This window comes from Drosophila mojavensis, unplaced genomic scaffold (assembly GCF_018153725.1).
Source record: "Drosophila mojavensis isolate 15081-1352.22 unplaced genomic scaffold, ASM1815372v1 contig_80, whole genome shotgun sequence".
NCBI lineage: Eukaryota > Metazoa > Arthropoda > Insecta > Diptera > Drosophilidae > Drosophila > Drosophila mojavensis.
Window position 1 is genome coordinate 6,514,862 of NW_025318906.1, and position 17,919 is coordinate 6,532,780.

The 17,919-nt window shown below is 36.3% G+C and overlaps 1 protein-coding gene across 2 annotated transcripts in view; it reads right to left on the bottom strand.

Moving 5' to 3' along the window:
• LOC6578951 (5-hydroxytryptamine receptor 2A) overlaps positions 1-17,919 on the bottom strand; it is an 88,176-nt gene that overhangs the window by 27,506 nt on the left and 42,751 nt on the right. For both annotated transcript variants that reach the window (XM_015163386.3, XM_002004812.4), the window contains exons 4-5: positions 14,629-14,762; positions 13,149-13,258 (exon numbers count right to left, since the gene is read on the bottom strand). In XM_015163386.3, coding sequence (XP_015018872.1) covers positions 13,149-13,258; positions 14,629-14,762 — 244 coding nt within the window. The remainder of the gene's footprint in view (positions 1-13,148; positions 13,259-14,628; positions 14,763-17,919) is intronic.

Consider the following 17,919-nt stretch of genomic DNA (forward strand, 5'->3'; position numbering starts at 1 on the left):
AACCAACTTATTAGGTGGGAGGCAGGCAGGCAGCCAGAGAGAGACAACATGGTGCTACAATTTTTTAATGTATCCTCAATTTATTTGCTATGTGCTAAGAGTCGAGGCGTTGCGTCGGTTATGCTGACATGAACGGCTCAGTATATCTCCCTTAGTAGCTCACCCTCCATCTCACTCTAGCTCTCCCTCTCCCTCTCTCCCTCTCACTCTCTCCCTCTCTCTCTCTGTTACGCGTCTGGCTTACAGCGAAATTCAATTTAAAACATGCTTACGTGGCTTGCGCATTTGCTGCGGGCTCTGTTGCGACCTGCCCCACAGGTTGCCAGCTGTCCAGCTGGCTGCCACGCAACCGGGCGCACTGTCTTTCTGTCTGTCTGTCTGTCGGTCTGTCTGTCTGACTGCCTGACGGCCTGCCTGGCGGTCCAGCATGCGCGCAGACAGCACTTAACTCTAGGCCAACAATGTGCCAGTGTTGTACAACAACAAATTAAATAGCTTTCAATTCTCTTTACAGCTAGCAGTCTTATTAGATATACCTACATATATACCTAAACATGCATAAAGTTTCGAATATGACCTTTAAGGTTTTTTTTTCGCCAGTTTTGGCAAATTGCTTTATGCTTTAGTTTGTTTTACAACACTCATTTCACCTATCCATAGGTATATTATATTTTTAATTAAAAAATATCATAAACATTATTATTATGGCAGTTCAAAGCTATATTTTCTTTGTCTAACACTGTGCCAGTGCTGTACAACAAGAATCAAGTAGTTTGCAACTCTCTTTACAACACTAAATGCCTATAAATTTTAAATTTTGCTCCACCATTTTAGCATGTTAAATTTAAAGCTTAATTCTAACTCCGTTTTTTCGGACGTTGCCAGTGTTGAGCAGCAGGGTAAGCCTTGCTTTGACACACACATTAGTTATTTAGATTAAAACTTGTTCTGTATTTTCCTTTTCCAGTTTTATATTTTGTTTTAATTTTATAAAAATGCATTTTAGACTCTTTCCATGTCTAGTCTCGCCTTTTGGGCCAGCACACAGCCAGTGTTGATTAACAACTGAAGTTGTAGTCCCTTTGCAGCACACAAATTAGCTTTATATATTACATTTCTTATGCCATTTTTCCTTGTAATGATAAATTTTAATCAAGTTTTTATGTTCTTGGCTTTATTTTTTTTTTTTTTTTTTTTTTTTTTTTTGGTCACTTATAATTTATGTTTTCTTCTTTTCCTTTTACAAATTTATATGAGCAGAAATTGCGTACATATGCTTATGAGCGTGTATGTTCTTGCTGTGGGGTATATGCGTTTGTAGACTGAGGTTTGGCAGAAAGGCATGAAGAGGGACAAAGAATTTTTAAAATTAGATTACAAAAATTTAATAAAAAAAATAACAGACTTTTTTAGTCTAGTTACAGTTTTTAGAACGAATTTTTTAAGGCAAACAAATGTTAAGATTTGATTAAAATAAAACTGCACGTTTTTTAAGTTCTTAAAATATAAGGTTTTTAAATTTTTTTTTGTGGTATTTTTTTTAATATTTTTTTTTATAGAATTATGTAAACTAGTTTCATGGCTTTACTTAAAGTACTGAATATTTTTAATTAAATGTTGCCTATTTGTATTAAAAGATCACTGAAATTCGGCTTTCATTGTTAAAAAAGCTAGAATTAAATTAGTTTAAGTTACTTAGCAATAAATATTAGAAAACTCACTTGGCAACAATATAATATTTTATTATTTTGAACTTTTCAGTATTCTATATGCTTATGCTTTCATATACCTAATGAGTATATTCTAGTTGATCAGCTGGCAGTTGCATTGCCTTTATAGTTTGTTTATTGTTTCGACTCTTGTGTGTGTGAGTGAAACTTTACTACTGGGCGCACAGCTGGCACAGGATGCGTCTTCATGTTGATTACAGGCCGCTGCCTCGCATATGTGTCCTGTGCGTGTGTGTGTGTGTGTGCGTGTGCCGTCTGCTCTGAACGGTTCTGCTCAGTGCGTGCAGTCATAAGGGGACAGCAATTATAATTTATGGCACAAAAACAGGAATCTTATGTAAATTGCAAGGCGGAGCAACAGTAGCAACAGCAGGACTGCAAAAAAAGCAGAAAAACATAAAACAAAAGCCAAGCAGATAGAGGCGCGCCACGCCCAGCTGGTGTTACAGTTGCAGCTGCTGTCTGCAGCCTCAGCCTCAATTTCAGGAGCAGACGCTCTATGCAGTCAAGTGCGTTGATTGCAGTCTGTCCGTCTGTCCGTCCGTCTGTCTGCCTGTCTAGCTGCTACCTGCTGTTGTCCCTCTTTTCGCATTAAACTTTCAATGCATCTGGGCATCTTAAGCCAAAGGAAAATTCAACAATTTAGCCAAAGGGCTAAGGCACAGCTCAATTATATTTAATAAGCCAGATGCCCTAGGGGAGGACACTCTTAGCTGACAATATGAGAAAAAATGCAGTCAAGCTAATTAACTGGCGATGGTCGCAGAGCCAAGTCAAGAGCACCCGCTGTGCAGCGGGCAAAATTGTGCGGAAAATTTGTGAAAATGCTCAGATGTAATTTTTTTTTCTTCTTTTTTGTTTTTGTTTTTTTTTTGGCTAACAATGGATTTACAGCAGTGCTACAGTTTTTGGCTTGTTGGCTTCAATTCTGGAATGCTGCTCTGTTGCTTGTCTGTTGTGCTATGTGTGCGTGTGTGTGTGTGTGTCTGTGTCTGTGTGTTTGGCTCGCTTTAGCTGCGGCTTTTTGGCCAAGTTTCCTTTCCGGTGGCAAAAGTTTGTGGTACAAACCGTAAACCGACCATTAATCACACGGCGTGCGCAAACTCTGCTAAACGCAAAACTAAATACAAACAAACCTACAAATGTGCACAAATACGCACGCACACACACATAGATACCTACTGTACATGTACATGTGTATATGTATTTCTATGCATATGCCTAAGCATGCTCAAGTTAGAGCTTAATACGACCGCAAACTTTTCAATTGCAAGTGAATAAATAATATTCATTTGGGCTCTATTTTTTCTCTAATTTTTCAAAGCACTTTTAAATACCCTGTGTGGGCAGCTTGTTTAGGGTGTGATCAATGAATCTATTAAAGTGTGAATTGTGTTTTTATGGTGTGGTCTTCCTTTGTTAACTTGAGTTTAAATACTAAAGTGATTCAACCTGAATTTTTTTTTTTTTTTTTTGCTAAACGTTTTTAGAGAACGGCTTCATGGCATTCAAGTTGCTTACAGGGTATGTAACAGGCGTCCACTTGGTCTCAGACATCATTAAACTTCTTTCACTTAAGCCATTTTCGACTAGTAAAATTCCATATTAATTTCAATAAACTTACAGGGTATCTAACAATCAGCTAAGCAGCTCACCTTTCGCTTTCCATTTGTTTTTTTTATTTTTTATTTATGTTTCTCTATTTTTTTCGTTAGCTTTCACTTAATCCATCCATACTTAATCCACTACAAAAACTCCATATTAATTTCAATTACCTTACAGGGTATCTAACTGTCTGCTACTCAGCTCACCCTTACCTTTTATTTATTCTTAAAAATTTTGTTTTGCGTTTTTTTTCCGGTAGCCTTCAATTAATTTATTTTAGACTATAAAAACTCCATTTTAATTTCTATTAACTTACAGGGTATCTAACGATCAGCTACTCAGCTCACCTTTTGCGTTTTTTTTTTAAATTTTCTTTATTTTTTGTTCTTATTTTCGTTAGCTTTTTAATGCAGTTTATGGTTAGCCTTTCAATTTGTGTTGAGAATTTTTCATTTGTGTGCCATTTGTCTTGGGCAGACACGCCCTCTGCAAAAAGGCTTTGTCGGCCAGCTAGAGCAGCGCTGTAACCACAGGCGAGTCTGTCTCTCATTTGATTTATTTGAATTTCAATTTACTTTCTCGCACTGATTAATCATTTAGCCAGGCAGCAGGCAGGCAGGCAGCCCAAGCACCATTATTTTGATTTATGCGACTTTTACAAATTCGAAATTTAAATTACGCACACACACAAACACATACACATACAGACTGCCTGTGACGGCTACATAGATATTTGGGTTAGCCGCTCTGTGACAGTTATAGAATTGTAATTCATCTTAAATGCGGTTTGCACCACTTCAACCCGCCCGCACCGCTTTGACCCAAGTTTCACTTATTTTTTGTACATACGCAAATGAAAACATTTGAAATGTTTGCCTTATAATTGCTTTTCTTCTTGACATTTTAGTGGAAAAAAAAACAAGCAAAACAAAACAATTAAAAAATCACGAAAAAAAAGAGACAGTTTGGTTAACCACAAAAATGTGGTTTAGCGAACAATTTTCCCAGTGTATTTACGGCTGCTGTACTTAGACTCAGTCTATCTCTGTCTTTGTCTCTATTTCTGTTTCTTGCTGTATGTGTGTTCTGCAACTTAATTGAGTTGTGAATGCCAATACATATACGCTTACTCACTCTAATGCTTTCTCACTCCCTCACTCTCTGGGGCCTGTAAATAATCCAGGACTTGGCTCAGCCATCGCATAATTAAGTTTATAGCTTAAATGGCACAACAAACATGAACTGTGTATGCGTGTGTGTGTGAGTGTGTGTGTTGGTGCTGCTTCTGCTGTTGTGGCCTGCAAATATTGATTGAGGCATTTTGTAATGTTGTCTGGCAAATACATAAATCATTAGAATTATGTCAAGCTCTGCTAATCGAGATTGAATATGTCTTCTCAAGCCAAGCAACAATACACACAAGCACACACACACACACATACACATTGAAAGCACTAACAACACACGAAATATTTAACATTTGTTTTATGAACTTGGCTTGAAGTGTATTTGCAGACAGAGGCGCTCTTAAATGTAACAAACACCTCATTGCAAATCTACTAACAACTATTAAGCATTGTGTTCTGTGAGTGTCTGTGTTTGTGTGTGTGTGTGTGTGTGAATTGTGTTTGTTTAGGCATTAGCAGATAACATAAATGTCTTAGTAACATATTCGGTTTTATTGCCCGGCTTCAATGTTTGCCAGCTTTGTCTCATTAACCAACCAAGTGTATGTGTGTGTGTATCTGTCACACACACACTGACACACACGCAGGCACACATATGAATTTGAGCATTTTGGTTTTGTGAAATCAAATGTGCAAAGCAAATGAAGTGTAATTCCAATGCCAACCTCATGTTCCGCTGCTCTCACTGTCTCTCTCCTCTCCCCTCTCTCTCTCTCTCTCTCACTCTCGCTCTGGCTATGGCATGAAAACTAATTATACTGTTAAATGCGTTTGTTTAACTAGCAATTTAATTAAGGTTATGCTTTTGTTTAGCCTCGTTGTAAATACATACATACATACATACATACATACATACATTCATACATACATATATACATACATACATATATAATGTATGAATCCTGCCCCACAGTGTGCACCAAAAAGCTGGCGCAATTAAAAAATTACTCCACATACACGAAACTTTACTAACGGTTAAATTGCACATGAACACTGTGTGGTAAGGGCTAAAAGCCACAGCATTATGTGCGTGTGTTGGTGTGTGTGTGGTGTCTGGTGTTATGGGTTGAGGTTTGGCGCAGTCTAAGCGCCATTCGCTAAAATGTCCAGCGACAGCGCGCAAATTATGTAAAACAACGACAACAACAACAACAACAACAACGATGTTCATTTGCACTTAGAGAAAAGGCCAAAAAATCACAGGGAGTGCCAAATAGAAAAGTGTCTGCAAGCAGTTAATGTATAAGTCATATAGTTATTTTTAAACAAGTCTCGATATATTTAGAAAATTTTTCCTTCCATAAATGTGTATGGGCATATAAAATATACTTATATAAAAAAAAAAAAAACAATATACATAAATACATTTTTAATACAAATTTAATGCAAGGCATTTGACTTTAGATAAGAAGATTTTGTGTGTTTAACCGGAGGAGCTTAGCACGTGCTTTAAAGCATCAGAATTTCAATTTATTTATGCGCCAGAAATGAATTTTAAACACAAAGAAAACAAAAAATATAAATGCCTTTGTGTCGTACTCCTTTTTTTTTTTTTGTATTTAATAATATTTCGTTTATATATAGAAAAACTTTGAGTCTGACTCAAGTTTTATTTGGTCTTTTTTTTTGTGTTATTGACAAACTCTTGGAAGAGTTTAATTTTGCTTGTGAAATTTTTGCAGATAAATAAACTAGAAATTTAAATGAGAATTTTAGGCAATATTAATATATAAAATAATGCAAATTTTAAGAATTTGAAAAGAACTTTTGAATAAACTAATTTATTAGTTTTTTATTTTATTTTTATTTATTTTAATTTAATTTTATTTATTTATTTTTTGTTTTTTTTTTTTTTTTGTTTTTTATGATGAAGATTCAAAATGAAAAATGCTAAAGCGATTTTTAAAAATTAAAATTATTACTATTTTAATTCTTTTAAATAATTTTACATATTTGAAATTTAAGAACAATTATAAGAAAATTTTATAAATTTAATCCTAACATTATTATATCAAAACATTAAATATAAATAGTATTCATTGATATTCTATTGAAACATATATCGATGTATTTTTCTCTGGTACACACACTTTTTGCACTCACTGTGCCACTAAGTACAAAAACTGCACTGTGACAAGAGCAATTACAATAACACATGCTACCACCGAAGTGCAGATGGGGAACAGTTTTGTGGTCGTTGCAGCAATTGTTGTTGTTGTAATTGTTGATGTTGCTGCTGGCATTTGCAGTTAAGGCAACAAAGCGTGCAGAACGCCAAATTCTACGAATATTAACATGTAATTACGCTTTAAGTGCTAAATGGTCAAATTTATGAAAAACAAAGTATAAATAAATAAATGTGTGTTCAACATAATTGAAATTTAATTGAATGTGTCAGGTGCACTAGCAACAAGAGCAGCAACAGCAACAGCAACGGCAACACGAGCAACAACTGCCCACAACTGTTGACCCATGTTGTTTGGCCTAAACTGCACTACATGGGCTTTTTTCCCAGTTGTTGTGGAAGTCACGTTATATTTGACCAGGCCCTGGGCTCTGGGCATTTGTCATTTGCTTCTGCTTCTGCTTCTGCTTCACTAATAATGACGTCAGCAACATGCTGCAGAGCATGAAATTTATGCACAACTTGAATGCTCACGATGCGGTCGCTCTATATAAATGTGTGTAGTCTGTATGTATAAGTGTTTTGTATGTGCATATATTTCGGCATTGACAGCGCCATCGACAGCACCAGCAACAGCAGCAACAACAGCAGCAGCAGCAGCAGCAGCAGCCGCAGCAATGACAGCAGCTAGCGAAAGGCATAAAGATTAATGACCATGCGCCATTTTCTGTTGCTCCTAGAGTAGTCGTTGTTGTTTATACCCTAAGCACATGGAAGCTGGCTAAAGAAGAGCATATTGACTAAGAATAGGTATGGGCTAAGTTTGTAGTATTATTATAAAAATATTTGGATTCTATATATCTTGCAGCGCCATCTGTGTGTTAGTCTACGAAGCTTGCAGTTCCCAGGCTGTCAGCTGAGCATTTCAGCTGTTTTCTTTTATGTGTCTAGCTTGAAAACTATAAAAGCTAAAGATTTGAAATTTGACATATGTGTGCCTAAATATTTAAAGAATATAAATCTAAAATATTTTTGCAATAACTCAAAATTTATGAAAAATATATTTAGATTAGGCTTGAAGGACAAGCATAAAAGCTAAAAAAAAAATTAAAAAATAAATAATAAATAATAAATAAATTATAATAATATATAGAAATAAAAAAAATATATATAAATTAATTATAAAACAATTAAAATACATATAATAATAATTCAATAAATAAATGAATAAAATTTTAAATATATATATACATATATGTATATACACTTAATAATGATATACATGATTATTTATATAATTACATAATTATTTTAATATACAAAGTAATCAAATATAATTAGTTTAGTTAATTTACAATAATCTACGTAGAAGTGCAGTGTCTACAGGGCATCCTCTAGTCGAGCTTGACTTGCTATGGCCAACATTTGGCGCTTCCGTTCGTAGAGGACATCGTGTCATAGGCTTTTATTGTGCTCAGAGTATTTTTTGTTGGGGTTTTTGCCGTGCGCTGGACATGAGTTTCGGTTGCTGTTGTTGTTGTTGCTGCTGCTGCTGTTGCTATTTCTTGTCTCGCAGTTTCGTAAATATTGTTGGCACTTTGTCTTAATTGCTTAAAAATTACTGACATGGAAAATGAACTTGGCAACGTTGCGCACGTTCCAACGTTGAGAGCGCAGAGCCAGAGCAATAGAAACAGCAGCAGAACGAGTTGTGAGTGAGGCGTGGGTGTTGGAGTCGGAGGCGGAGTTGGAGTTGGTGTTGGTGTTGGGTGGGTTAGGCTGGAAGATGCCTGTCGACGACTGTTTGTCAACGAGGCGGCTGCTGCTGTGTTGCTGCTGGTCGGTAACGACAAATACTTGCAAATATTATTATTATTGTAGTCGAATTTCCAGCAACTATTTATCATGCGGGCGCAACAGCCCCAAAGGGCAGCCCAACAATCGTTTGACAAACTTAATTTATTAATGTACAGACGCTTGACAACAAGTAAATGGCGGAGATTGGGACGGAAACGGCAGCAATGGCTACAGCGGAGGCTGTATTCACACACACACACACACACACACACAGACATACACACACACAGTCGAGTCGTCTTGCTTAAAAGCACATTAATTTTCATTCCATTTGGTGATAAGTAAAAGCTGGCTTTGAATTCTATTTTAAATATCAAGTGACAACTAGCAAATACTCGTAAAGTATATTATGCCTTGGGTTGGCTTGCCTTTGGCAGGAAGTCCAGGGAATTTTCTCGTAATTGTTTCATCATGGAGCAAGCTTCACTCGACCCTTCCGCCCCGGCGACCCCTCGTGCCCTATGTCGCCTCACACAATGAGTTGCCATTGAGGCAGAAACGTAGCTGTCATGCAGCTCATTTGCATACTTTTGAGTGGCGCTCATCATAATATGAAATAGGGCATGCCTCCTCTACCCCACCCTCGCCCCGCCCCCCGCACACTTCATGGCAGCATCTTCAATTTCTTGGCGTCCAGCTGACAGGCAAATACCGTGGCAAAAATGAGCCTCAGTCGACGTCGACTTGGACTGAGCCCTGAGCCTGGGCAATTTCAACTGAATGCCACTGATTGATATGCATGCGAAATCTAAGCATCACTTGGCTTTATTTATTGACAGGCAATTTCGGTTCGCAGCCAGCATTTCAATTTGCCCAATTGACAGCCAAATCAGCGCCCAGAATTATCTAAGTCCAATAGTGGTGGCAATAGGCAAATGTGAATCGATGTATACCTGTTAGAAACTGGACAATGTTGGGAGAGAGAAACTAGGCATATGCAAGCAGGTAAACTATTGAATGGAAATTGGTTGTGAATTGCAAATTTGTCAGAGTAACATAAAATGTATGTAAGATTTAAGATTTCAAATTTCCAATTAATTCTAAAAAAATTGATAAGGGTTGTGAAAAGTATAAACTGTAAGACGAATTTAGGTTAGGACAGAGAGAGAGAGAGAGAGAGAGAGAGAGGGAGAGAGAGAGATTAGCAATTTCTTAATTTACTGGTTAGAATATATAGAATACCATACTTACACTCCCTTTCTTCTTATTAAAAAAAAAAAAAAAAAAAATTGTATTTATTTATGAAAATCTATTTGTCCATCTGCCCATTAGTCAGCATCTGTTATGACTACTTCATTTTTTTTCTAAGCCTCGAAGCACTTCATAACATCAAAGCAACTTGATCTAATCTTGCAATCTTCCCCTTCAATGCCATCTTTATCTTCTCAATCAAATTGTAACGTTTGTCTTTAATGGGAAATCAATGAAAAAGGTCCCAGGGGGCCAAGGTTGAGGCTAAGCCGCAGCATTGCTGTTGTTCTGGTTATGAAATTAGTTACAGGCTCTTTTTTGTTGTATTTAAGAATGGGCAAAAATCGTAGATGAACCAAAACAGCTGTCGAAAATTAAGTGAGCATTCAGAATGCCTCAACTTTCATCGATATAAGTGAAGGATATGAGACATATGCTACATAAAACTCAAAATTCGTAAATTTGTTCTTAAATCGAGAAAATTAAAAATAGACAATATTTCCTCAGCTCGAATTTAAATAATATAATAGATAAAAGTTTAAGTAGAAAAGTAATAAAGTATAAACAAATTGTTCTAACAGCTCCTCATCTATATGAGAGCTACCCATTTGATAATATTCAAGCATTTCTCACTTAAACTGTGACCTTTAATTTGCTCTAAATATGTTCGTCAATCGTCTTCGCTCCATCACGTCCACCCACAACACTTTTAATTCATTTAATTGCACCCGCTGCATATCAATATAAAATTGCATACTGTTTAAAATCTCGTCTGGTGTCCAGCCCGCAGCCAACTGAATAAATAGATAGATGCATCAATTAGTGCAAAACTAATAACAATTTACAAATCCCAAGCTTAGTTTTAATGAGCTGCAACTGGTATGCGCATACGCCGCGTGCGCATAAAAATAATTGAAATTGCCTGTGCGTAACTAAAAAATAAATACAATTTGTTGCACATACATATATGGGAGAGTATGTGTGTGAGTGTGTGTGTGTGCGAGTTTGTTTGTATTGTATTTTACATAATTTATTGTTGGTTTGGCGCTGCGGCCGCTGCTTTGTTTTTCTGGCTGGCTGCGCTAATTGAAACCACCAAATAAGTTGGAAACACATTTTGACCCGCAGCTTAGCCAATTAATGACCCAATGACATGTTGTCCCATGCAAAAATTGTGAAATTCTAACGGCAGTCAACTGCAAGAGCGAACAATATGGCATTGAGCATAGGCCCTGTGGCATGGCCAACAAATTGTGGCTCAAGCGGCATTGCTGCTGCTCCTGCTCCTGCTGCTGCTGCTCCAGCTGCTGCTGCTCCTCCTCCTCCTGCTGCTGCTGCTAATTTGGGGTGCGCTAAGTGTTCATTAAATGCACTGCAACGGCTGCTGTGGCTGTGGCTGCTGCTGCTGCTGCTGCTCCGGCCCATTGCATTAATTTGCGCACATTACGTATACGCGCCGTGCGCCAGTGTGCATTTAAGTGTGCCAAGCATACTTGTATATGTTTACTTTTTTGTTGTTGTTGTTGTTGTCCCCTATTGTCGTCAACTGCAGCTGAAATGAGCTGACATTGAGGCATTGCCTTGAGCACTTCGCCTAATGAATATGCCTAACAGCCACAAAGATCCAACTAAATGCCGATTGGGCATTGGATTCGCTTTTCAAAGGCTGCCAATGAAATTCATTTCGTTTACCGTTTGTAGTGTTGGCTGAGTTTGGATATGGGTTTGGGTTTGAGTTTGGGTTGGGGCTTGGATTGTGTTGTCGCTCCACTCAATACGATTGATTGATTGAAATGTTTGCAGCAAATTGATTGATGATATGCAGCGAGCCATGCTACATGCCCCATACGCTTCAATAAGTGAGAATTTATTTTAAATTGATATAGCCATAATGTGGCAGGAGGCGAGACGGCCAGCTGGCAGCCACGTAGTCAGGCAAGCGTAAACACAGCCTATGGATTTGTCAACCCTAAATGGCAAAGCATATTAACAGCACACACACACACACACACACACACACACACACACACACACGTACACGTACACTTCGACACACACATACACATATACACAGTCACAGCCACACGCACTGGATTTCAACTGCGCGACAGTTGGACGCGGTTTCTGCTTGCTGGGCATATATCGATTGTGAACAACAGCTGGCTGCTCACTGTGAATGGTTTTGTGAATTGGTTTTGAATGGAAATCGCATTTCACATTATGTCAAAGCGGCTCTCTAAATCAAATTGCTAAGCTAGGGCAAAGCTAATAATAGCTTCAATTATATTTGCAAATATCACAGCAAATTTGAAAGGATTCGTAAGGCTTTCGGTTGCCCTTTTATAGAAAATATTTGCTTGTGCGACACAAATGGGCAGAATATATAAATAAATTAGTATTTTAGAAATACTTTAAAATTTGAATTAAGAAAATGTTCTAGTACATACTTTTTCTCATGTCAATTTAGTTTTCTAAATTTTTGCTGATTAACAGACAAGAAATGAAGTAAAGAAGAAGAATAATAATATAAATCGACAAAAGACAATTATCAACAAATGATTTACTATATTAAGAATTGAAATACAAAATATTTTTTTTTTTCTATTTTTATGTTAGTTAGTTTAACAACACTTTTTATATATTTTTTCATAATTGAGTTAAAGAATCCGTATTATTATTTTTTAAAACAACTTTTGCTATACACAATTTTTTAAAATTTATTTTTCTTGTACAAATTTTCATGGTTAAAAAAATTTTGTTTTATTATTAATATTTTTTTAAAGAAATAATAACAAATGATTCAAGTCTGATAGAAAATATATGTAAAAAACTTCTCTCATTATAATATATTTTTATATTTTATCCATACATAAATTGCACAAAATATTTTTTTCTCTGTAAGCCAGCCACAAATTTGATCTTTTCTGTAAACATTTTTTATATAGATATTTTATCGTTGCTGTGGCAACTTAAAAATGTTTATTTTGACCCTTTCTCCTAATTTGATGAATTCTAAAAATATTTATCTAGGGCATTTTCAATATATCCTGCACATTATTCAAGTGCTTGCACGTATTCCCTTTGCTTTATTTATTTCGTGTTTTCTTTTTTCTTTTTTTTTTTTTTTTTTTTTTGCTATGTGTCTTAATGTGCGTTTCGTTTTGTTGCCAAGTGGATTTGTAAAGAGATTTGACATGCTAAAAACTTGATTGATTGATTTGCTCAGCTCACACACACACACTCGCACACACATACATTATCGTTCACATATTGACAGAATACAGCCACGTTTTTTTTTTTTTCAGTTCCCCGTCTAAAAATTGTATCCAGCCTTGTTTTACACGCCGCTTACAAGTGGATTTTGTGGGTCGTTTATCAAAATGTGTTGATTTTTACTTGTGTGTGTGTGTGTGTGTTTTTTCTGGTCGAGTTTCTCTTAATGTAATTACTTACCGATCGACAGCAATGGCAACCAGATGCAAAATCGATGCCGTGCAGCAGAGGACATCGCATGAGGTCCAAATGTCGCACAGCTCCGGTCCAAGAATCCAGCCTTGGCTGATCTGTGAGTGCGATAAGCAAACAGATAGAGAGAGGCAGGGACAGAGGGAGAGAAAGAGAGAGAGAGAGAGGGCACATCAAGTTATGGCTAGGGGTCTCCAAGTGCCAGTGAAAAAGACAATAAAAGTTGATGGCTTATTAAAATTGATGTCACGCTGGGGAGGAGTTCAAGCGAGGCCTGACCATAATGTCATCTAATAACTGTGCAAACAACGATTGCACTGTCCTTAAATGGCCAAAGCCTTCGCCCCGCTGGGCAGGACGACAATTGAGCGTAGCGTTGATGCCTTGACTGTTGTTGTACGTTCAAGCTTTTGTTCGGCCAGCAAAACTTGAGCTACATTTTAGACAGTGCTTGCTGAAAGCCTGTGTCTAGTGGTACTTAAAAATCGATAAAAAAAAAGTGTTCCGATAAGCGATTGCTGAGCTTTAAACTTGGAGTCGTTTATAACTTTAATTTAAATTTAAAATGTTTAACTGGAAAAATATTATTTTATGATTGCCATATTTATTTTTTTTATATCGATTATTGAGCTAGCTGCCATCGAAAATTGAAAATGTAGTATTTATATGCACAGTAAACTATCGATAGACTTTATCTCCAATTTATCGATTTTGTTATGGAAGAACCTAAATATCCTCTTTTAGCAAAAGCTATAAGCTATTGAAAATGTATTGATCTTAAACTTGTCTATCGATATGCTATTTATCTGAAACTTGTCGATTTTTATCGATAACCTTCAATTAGTTATTGTAAATCTAAAACACTCATTGATAACTGCTAAAATTACAGATAAAATTATCGATATATTGTTGCTTATTTTCGATAGTCTCCATATAATGTCTACAGTCAACACAGACTATCTTGGACAAAAATCGAAGTCTTAGGTACTAGATAGATAGATAGATCGTGAAAAAATTATGAAAATATTGATAGTATCAAACTATGATTTTACTATCGATAGTTTTGCTATAGAATTTATATAAATTGAGTATATCTCAAATTGAGCTGCTTTCAAATCAATAAATTAATTATTTCTAGCAAGTAACGTAATTAAACCTGTCTGGTTTTTATCGATAGATTGTTTACGTCTATCAGTATGCCAATAGTTTAGAGAGTTTGGCATGTGAGATTACTTTCTCTGCGTATCTTTTATATTAAGAGCTGTACATTATACAACTGTCGAATGCTTCGATGAGCTAATCGATAGTTTGCCCCTTAAACTAATCAAGCCAAGTCTCTAATGGGTTTGGCATGTTGAAATTTGACTTTGAAGCCAACAGCTAAAAACTCTTAAGCAACTTAATTAGCCATCAACATGAGGGACCAATTTGTTATAGTTGAAGTTAAGCTAAGAACTGGGGTACTCACCTCATAGACGGCGCCAAGGGGCATCACGAGGCAGGCCACAAATAGATCAGCCACGGCCAGTGAGGCAACCAGATAGTTGGCCACATTCTGTAGATTGCGCTCCAGTATAATGGCAGCTATCACAAAGACGTTGCCTGCAATTGTTGAGGAAGTTGTACTAATTCTTTAGAGTGAGACATTGATAGCGGGGTGAGAGAGAGAGAGAGTGAAAGAGTGAAAGAGATGTAAAGGAAATGCCAATGACAGCTGCACGAACTGTTGCCAGTAGATGAAGCTGCTGCTGCTGCTGCTGCTGTTCAGCGAACTAATTGCGAAAATTGACTTGAGCGCAAAGTTTTCAATTCAATTAAGTACGTTGGCAAGTCAAATTTAAGCGCAGCTGCAAACCGAAACCAAAGTCGAAAGCGCAAACGAATGGTACGAGTACGAATGCACGTAAACCTGAAGAAAAATTGAAAGGAAAATGCATTGAGAGCGACAAACGACTATGGAATACTCTAACGGCCGTGAATGAGTTTAAAAAATATACATATATTTATTTGTGAGTGAAACAGTCTAAAATAAAATATAAATATATATATGACTTGTATGAGGATAAGAAAAAAAAATTAATAAAGAGAACTTGGGCTTGCGAATCTGATATCAAAAAGATCTGGCTCTTACGGCAGAGTATATAAATAGTAGTTAGACCTAACACTATTTCTAGAGGAGGTTCGAACTAAAGCTGAGTCTAGCGTAGGTGCTTCGAGCTATAGCTGAGTATTCAGGCATCTAGGTTATATACCATCTCAAGCTGTGTAGGTCTAGGTCTATGTCCGAGTCTAGGCTCACTTCTAAGACTTACTCTTGGAACCATTGTCTAAAGAGGCTAAAGAGGAGCTGAACTCGCAATTTTAGACCCTGAACTAGCTCTGGAGCACATTTAAAGCTGAATCTAGGTAATTCCAGGAATTATGCCATGTGATAAATCAGAGTGTTATATAAGATGAAGTCTAGCGTAGTAGCTGAGTCTAAAGAAGCTTACAGACAAGCCAAAGTATTTATAAATCGACACAAACGCTCTAGACTCATATAAAATGATATGAATGCATAAAACATCCTATGTTAAACAACTGTCAGCCCCTTCCACCTTAAATTCTTCCTTTATTTGTTACAAATTCCGCGACATAGTTATAATACCATTGAAACAAGTGTATAATGAAAACGAAACTCAAACGAACGGAATAAAGTTTGTGAGAATTACGAAAGTTCTGCGCCGCAGAGCCGTGTGGCCAAACGAAATGGGAATCTTATTAAACTTGGCTGCTGCTCGAAGCTCGCTGAGCTGCTGCATTATAACACATTTAAAGGGGCAGTGAAAGGCAGAGACAGAGAGAGAAAGGAGAGAGAGAGAGAGAGAGAGAGAGAGAGAGAGAAGGAAAGTGAATGAGACAGCAAGAGGAAACGCGCTCACTGTAACCGAATATCAGTGCACAATTGCCAACGTAGTTTTGCTCTGCCACGCCACATCGCGCCCCACTCGTGGCCCTTTTTGCTCTTGCCACATTCTGTTGCACTTGAGCCGATGCCGAGTAAAGTTCACCAAAGCCAAAATAAACGACATGAGCTAATCGCGTTGTCGTAAACTTTTTGCGTCCGACATCCCATTTGACTGTGTGGGCGTGGCACTATTGACAGCCAACACTGGCGCCACCTTTGATGTGAAGCCAAAAGCTGTCTATATACATATTACATATATCTTTTATATATATATATGTGTATATGTGTGTGTATGTGTTTGTGTGTGTGTGTGTGTATATATTATTTTTCTTGTGCGCCCGCTGTCAGAACTACTTGTGGCACACTTGAAAGCTGCAGCAAAAGAATTGCGCCCAACACATGCAATTTGTGGCACATAGCAACACACACGGACACCTGTCAGGTGCGCCGACAAAGGAATACACATGCAATTAGACACTTCAGTGTCAAAGTGAAGGCAAGCCGAGGGTCTGCCGCGCGTTGTTTCACTCTCTATCTCTATCTCTTTCTCACTCTCAGCGTGTGGCTGTCTGTCTATATTTCTTGGTGTTGCTGCCTGTTGAGGGTGACGCTTAAAGTTGTCAGCTGAAGCGAAAGCCAAAGCCAAAGCCAAGCCAGGTAATGCCAGGTAAACCTAACTTTACTTTATACACATTTTTGAGGCATATACACCCATACATATATATTTGTATTGTAAGAAATTTAACTCCAGTGAAATGTATGTAATAACAAAATTTGTGTTGTTATTTATATAAGTTGTCCAAGTTGGGCGGAAGAAAAGTAGCTGATATATAAATTTAATATCGAAATATAATATCTAGGCTTAAATAAAATTATAGGTCAAGCAATGAATATACATGAGACTACAGATATGTATATACATTCATTATATACATTCGTATATACATTCATTCATATATTCTTAACCTTTAGGGGTGTTCTTAGCTACCTTCATTTTCATTTACTATATAAGATTGATATGGATATATCTATATATATTTTTTATACACGTTTCGCATATCTGCTGCCAATCGCCTGACTTTGCCTGACCATTGAAAACTTTCCACACAGTTTAATGCTGCAGTTCAAAATAAATGAAATCAGCTCAAATGATCATTGGCTGTAAATAGCAAAATCAATTTAAGCTTAAGCACATTAAAAATAAAAATAAAATCAAATTAAATATACATATAAATCAAAAGTAAATCAATTCGAAATAAATGAGTTTGAAGAACGTTTCAATTGATTAACAAATTAAAAAGTAATTAAGTGCACACTTCACATAAACTCAAGCGGGCGAAGTTGTTGATTTTTTAATTAAAAAGCTACATGAAAGAAAGGCGTGAATAAACGCTGAGCTTTATATATATATACACATAAAGTGAAAGACAGTTATTTGAAATTGTAATCGTTAAATAAAATAAAAGCTGAATTTTTATTTTAGCAAGAAATTTATTTAACAACACATAGTTTAGATAATTGTTGTGTATAGAAAATATAAAGAAAATTATTATACATATAAATATATTTAGCAATATAAATAGAATAAATAAAAAATCTTATTTATACATATATACAACATATTACATTACATATATAGAAAATATGAACTCATTAAAAAAATATATCTCATAATTTTTACAATTTGGGCAAGAGAAATGATATGAATTGTTTCAACGCAATGAATATTGTTTAATAAATAAATCATATAAATAATTGCTTAATTAGATTAATGTAAAGAGCACCTATTTATATTTATTTATATTTATATTT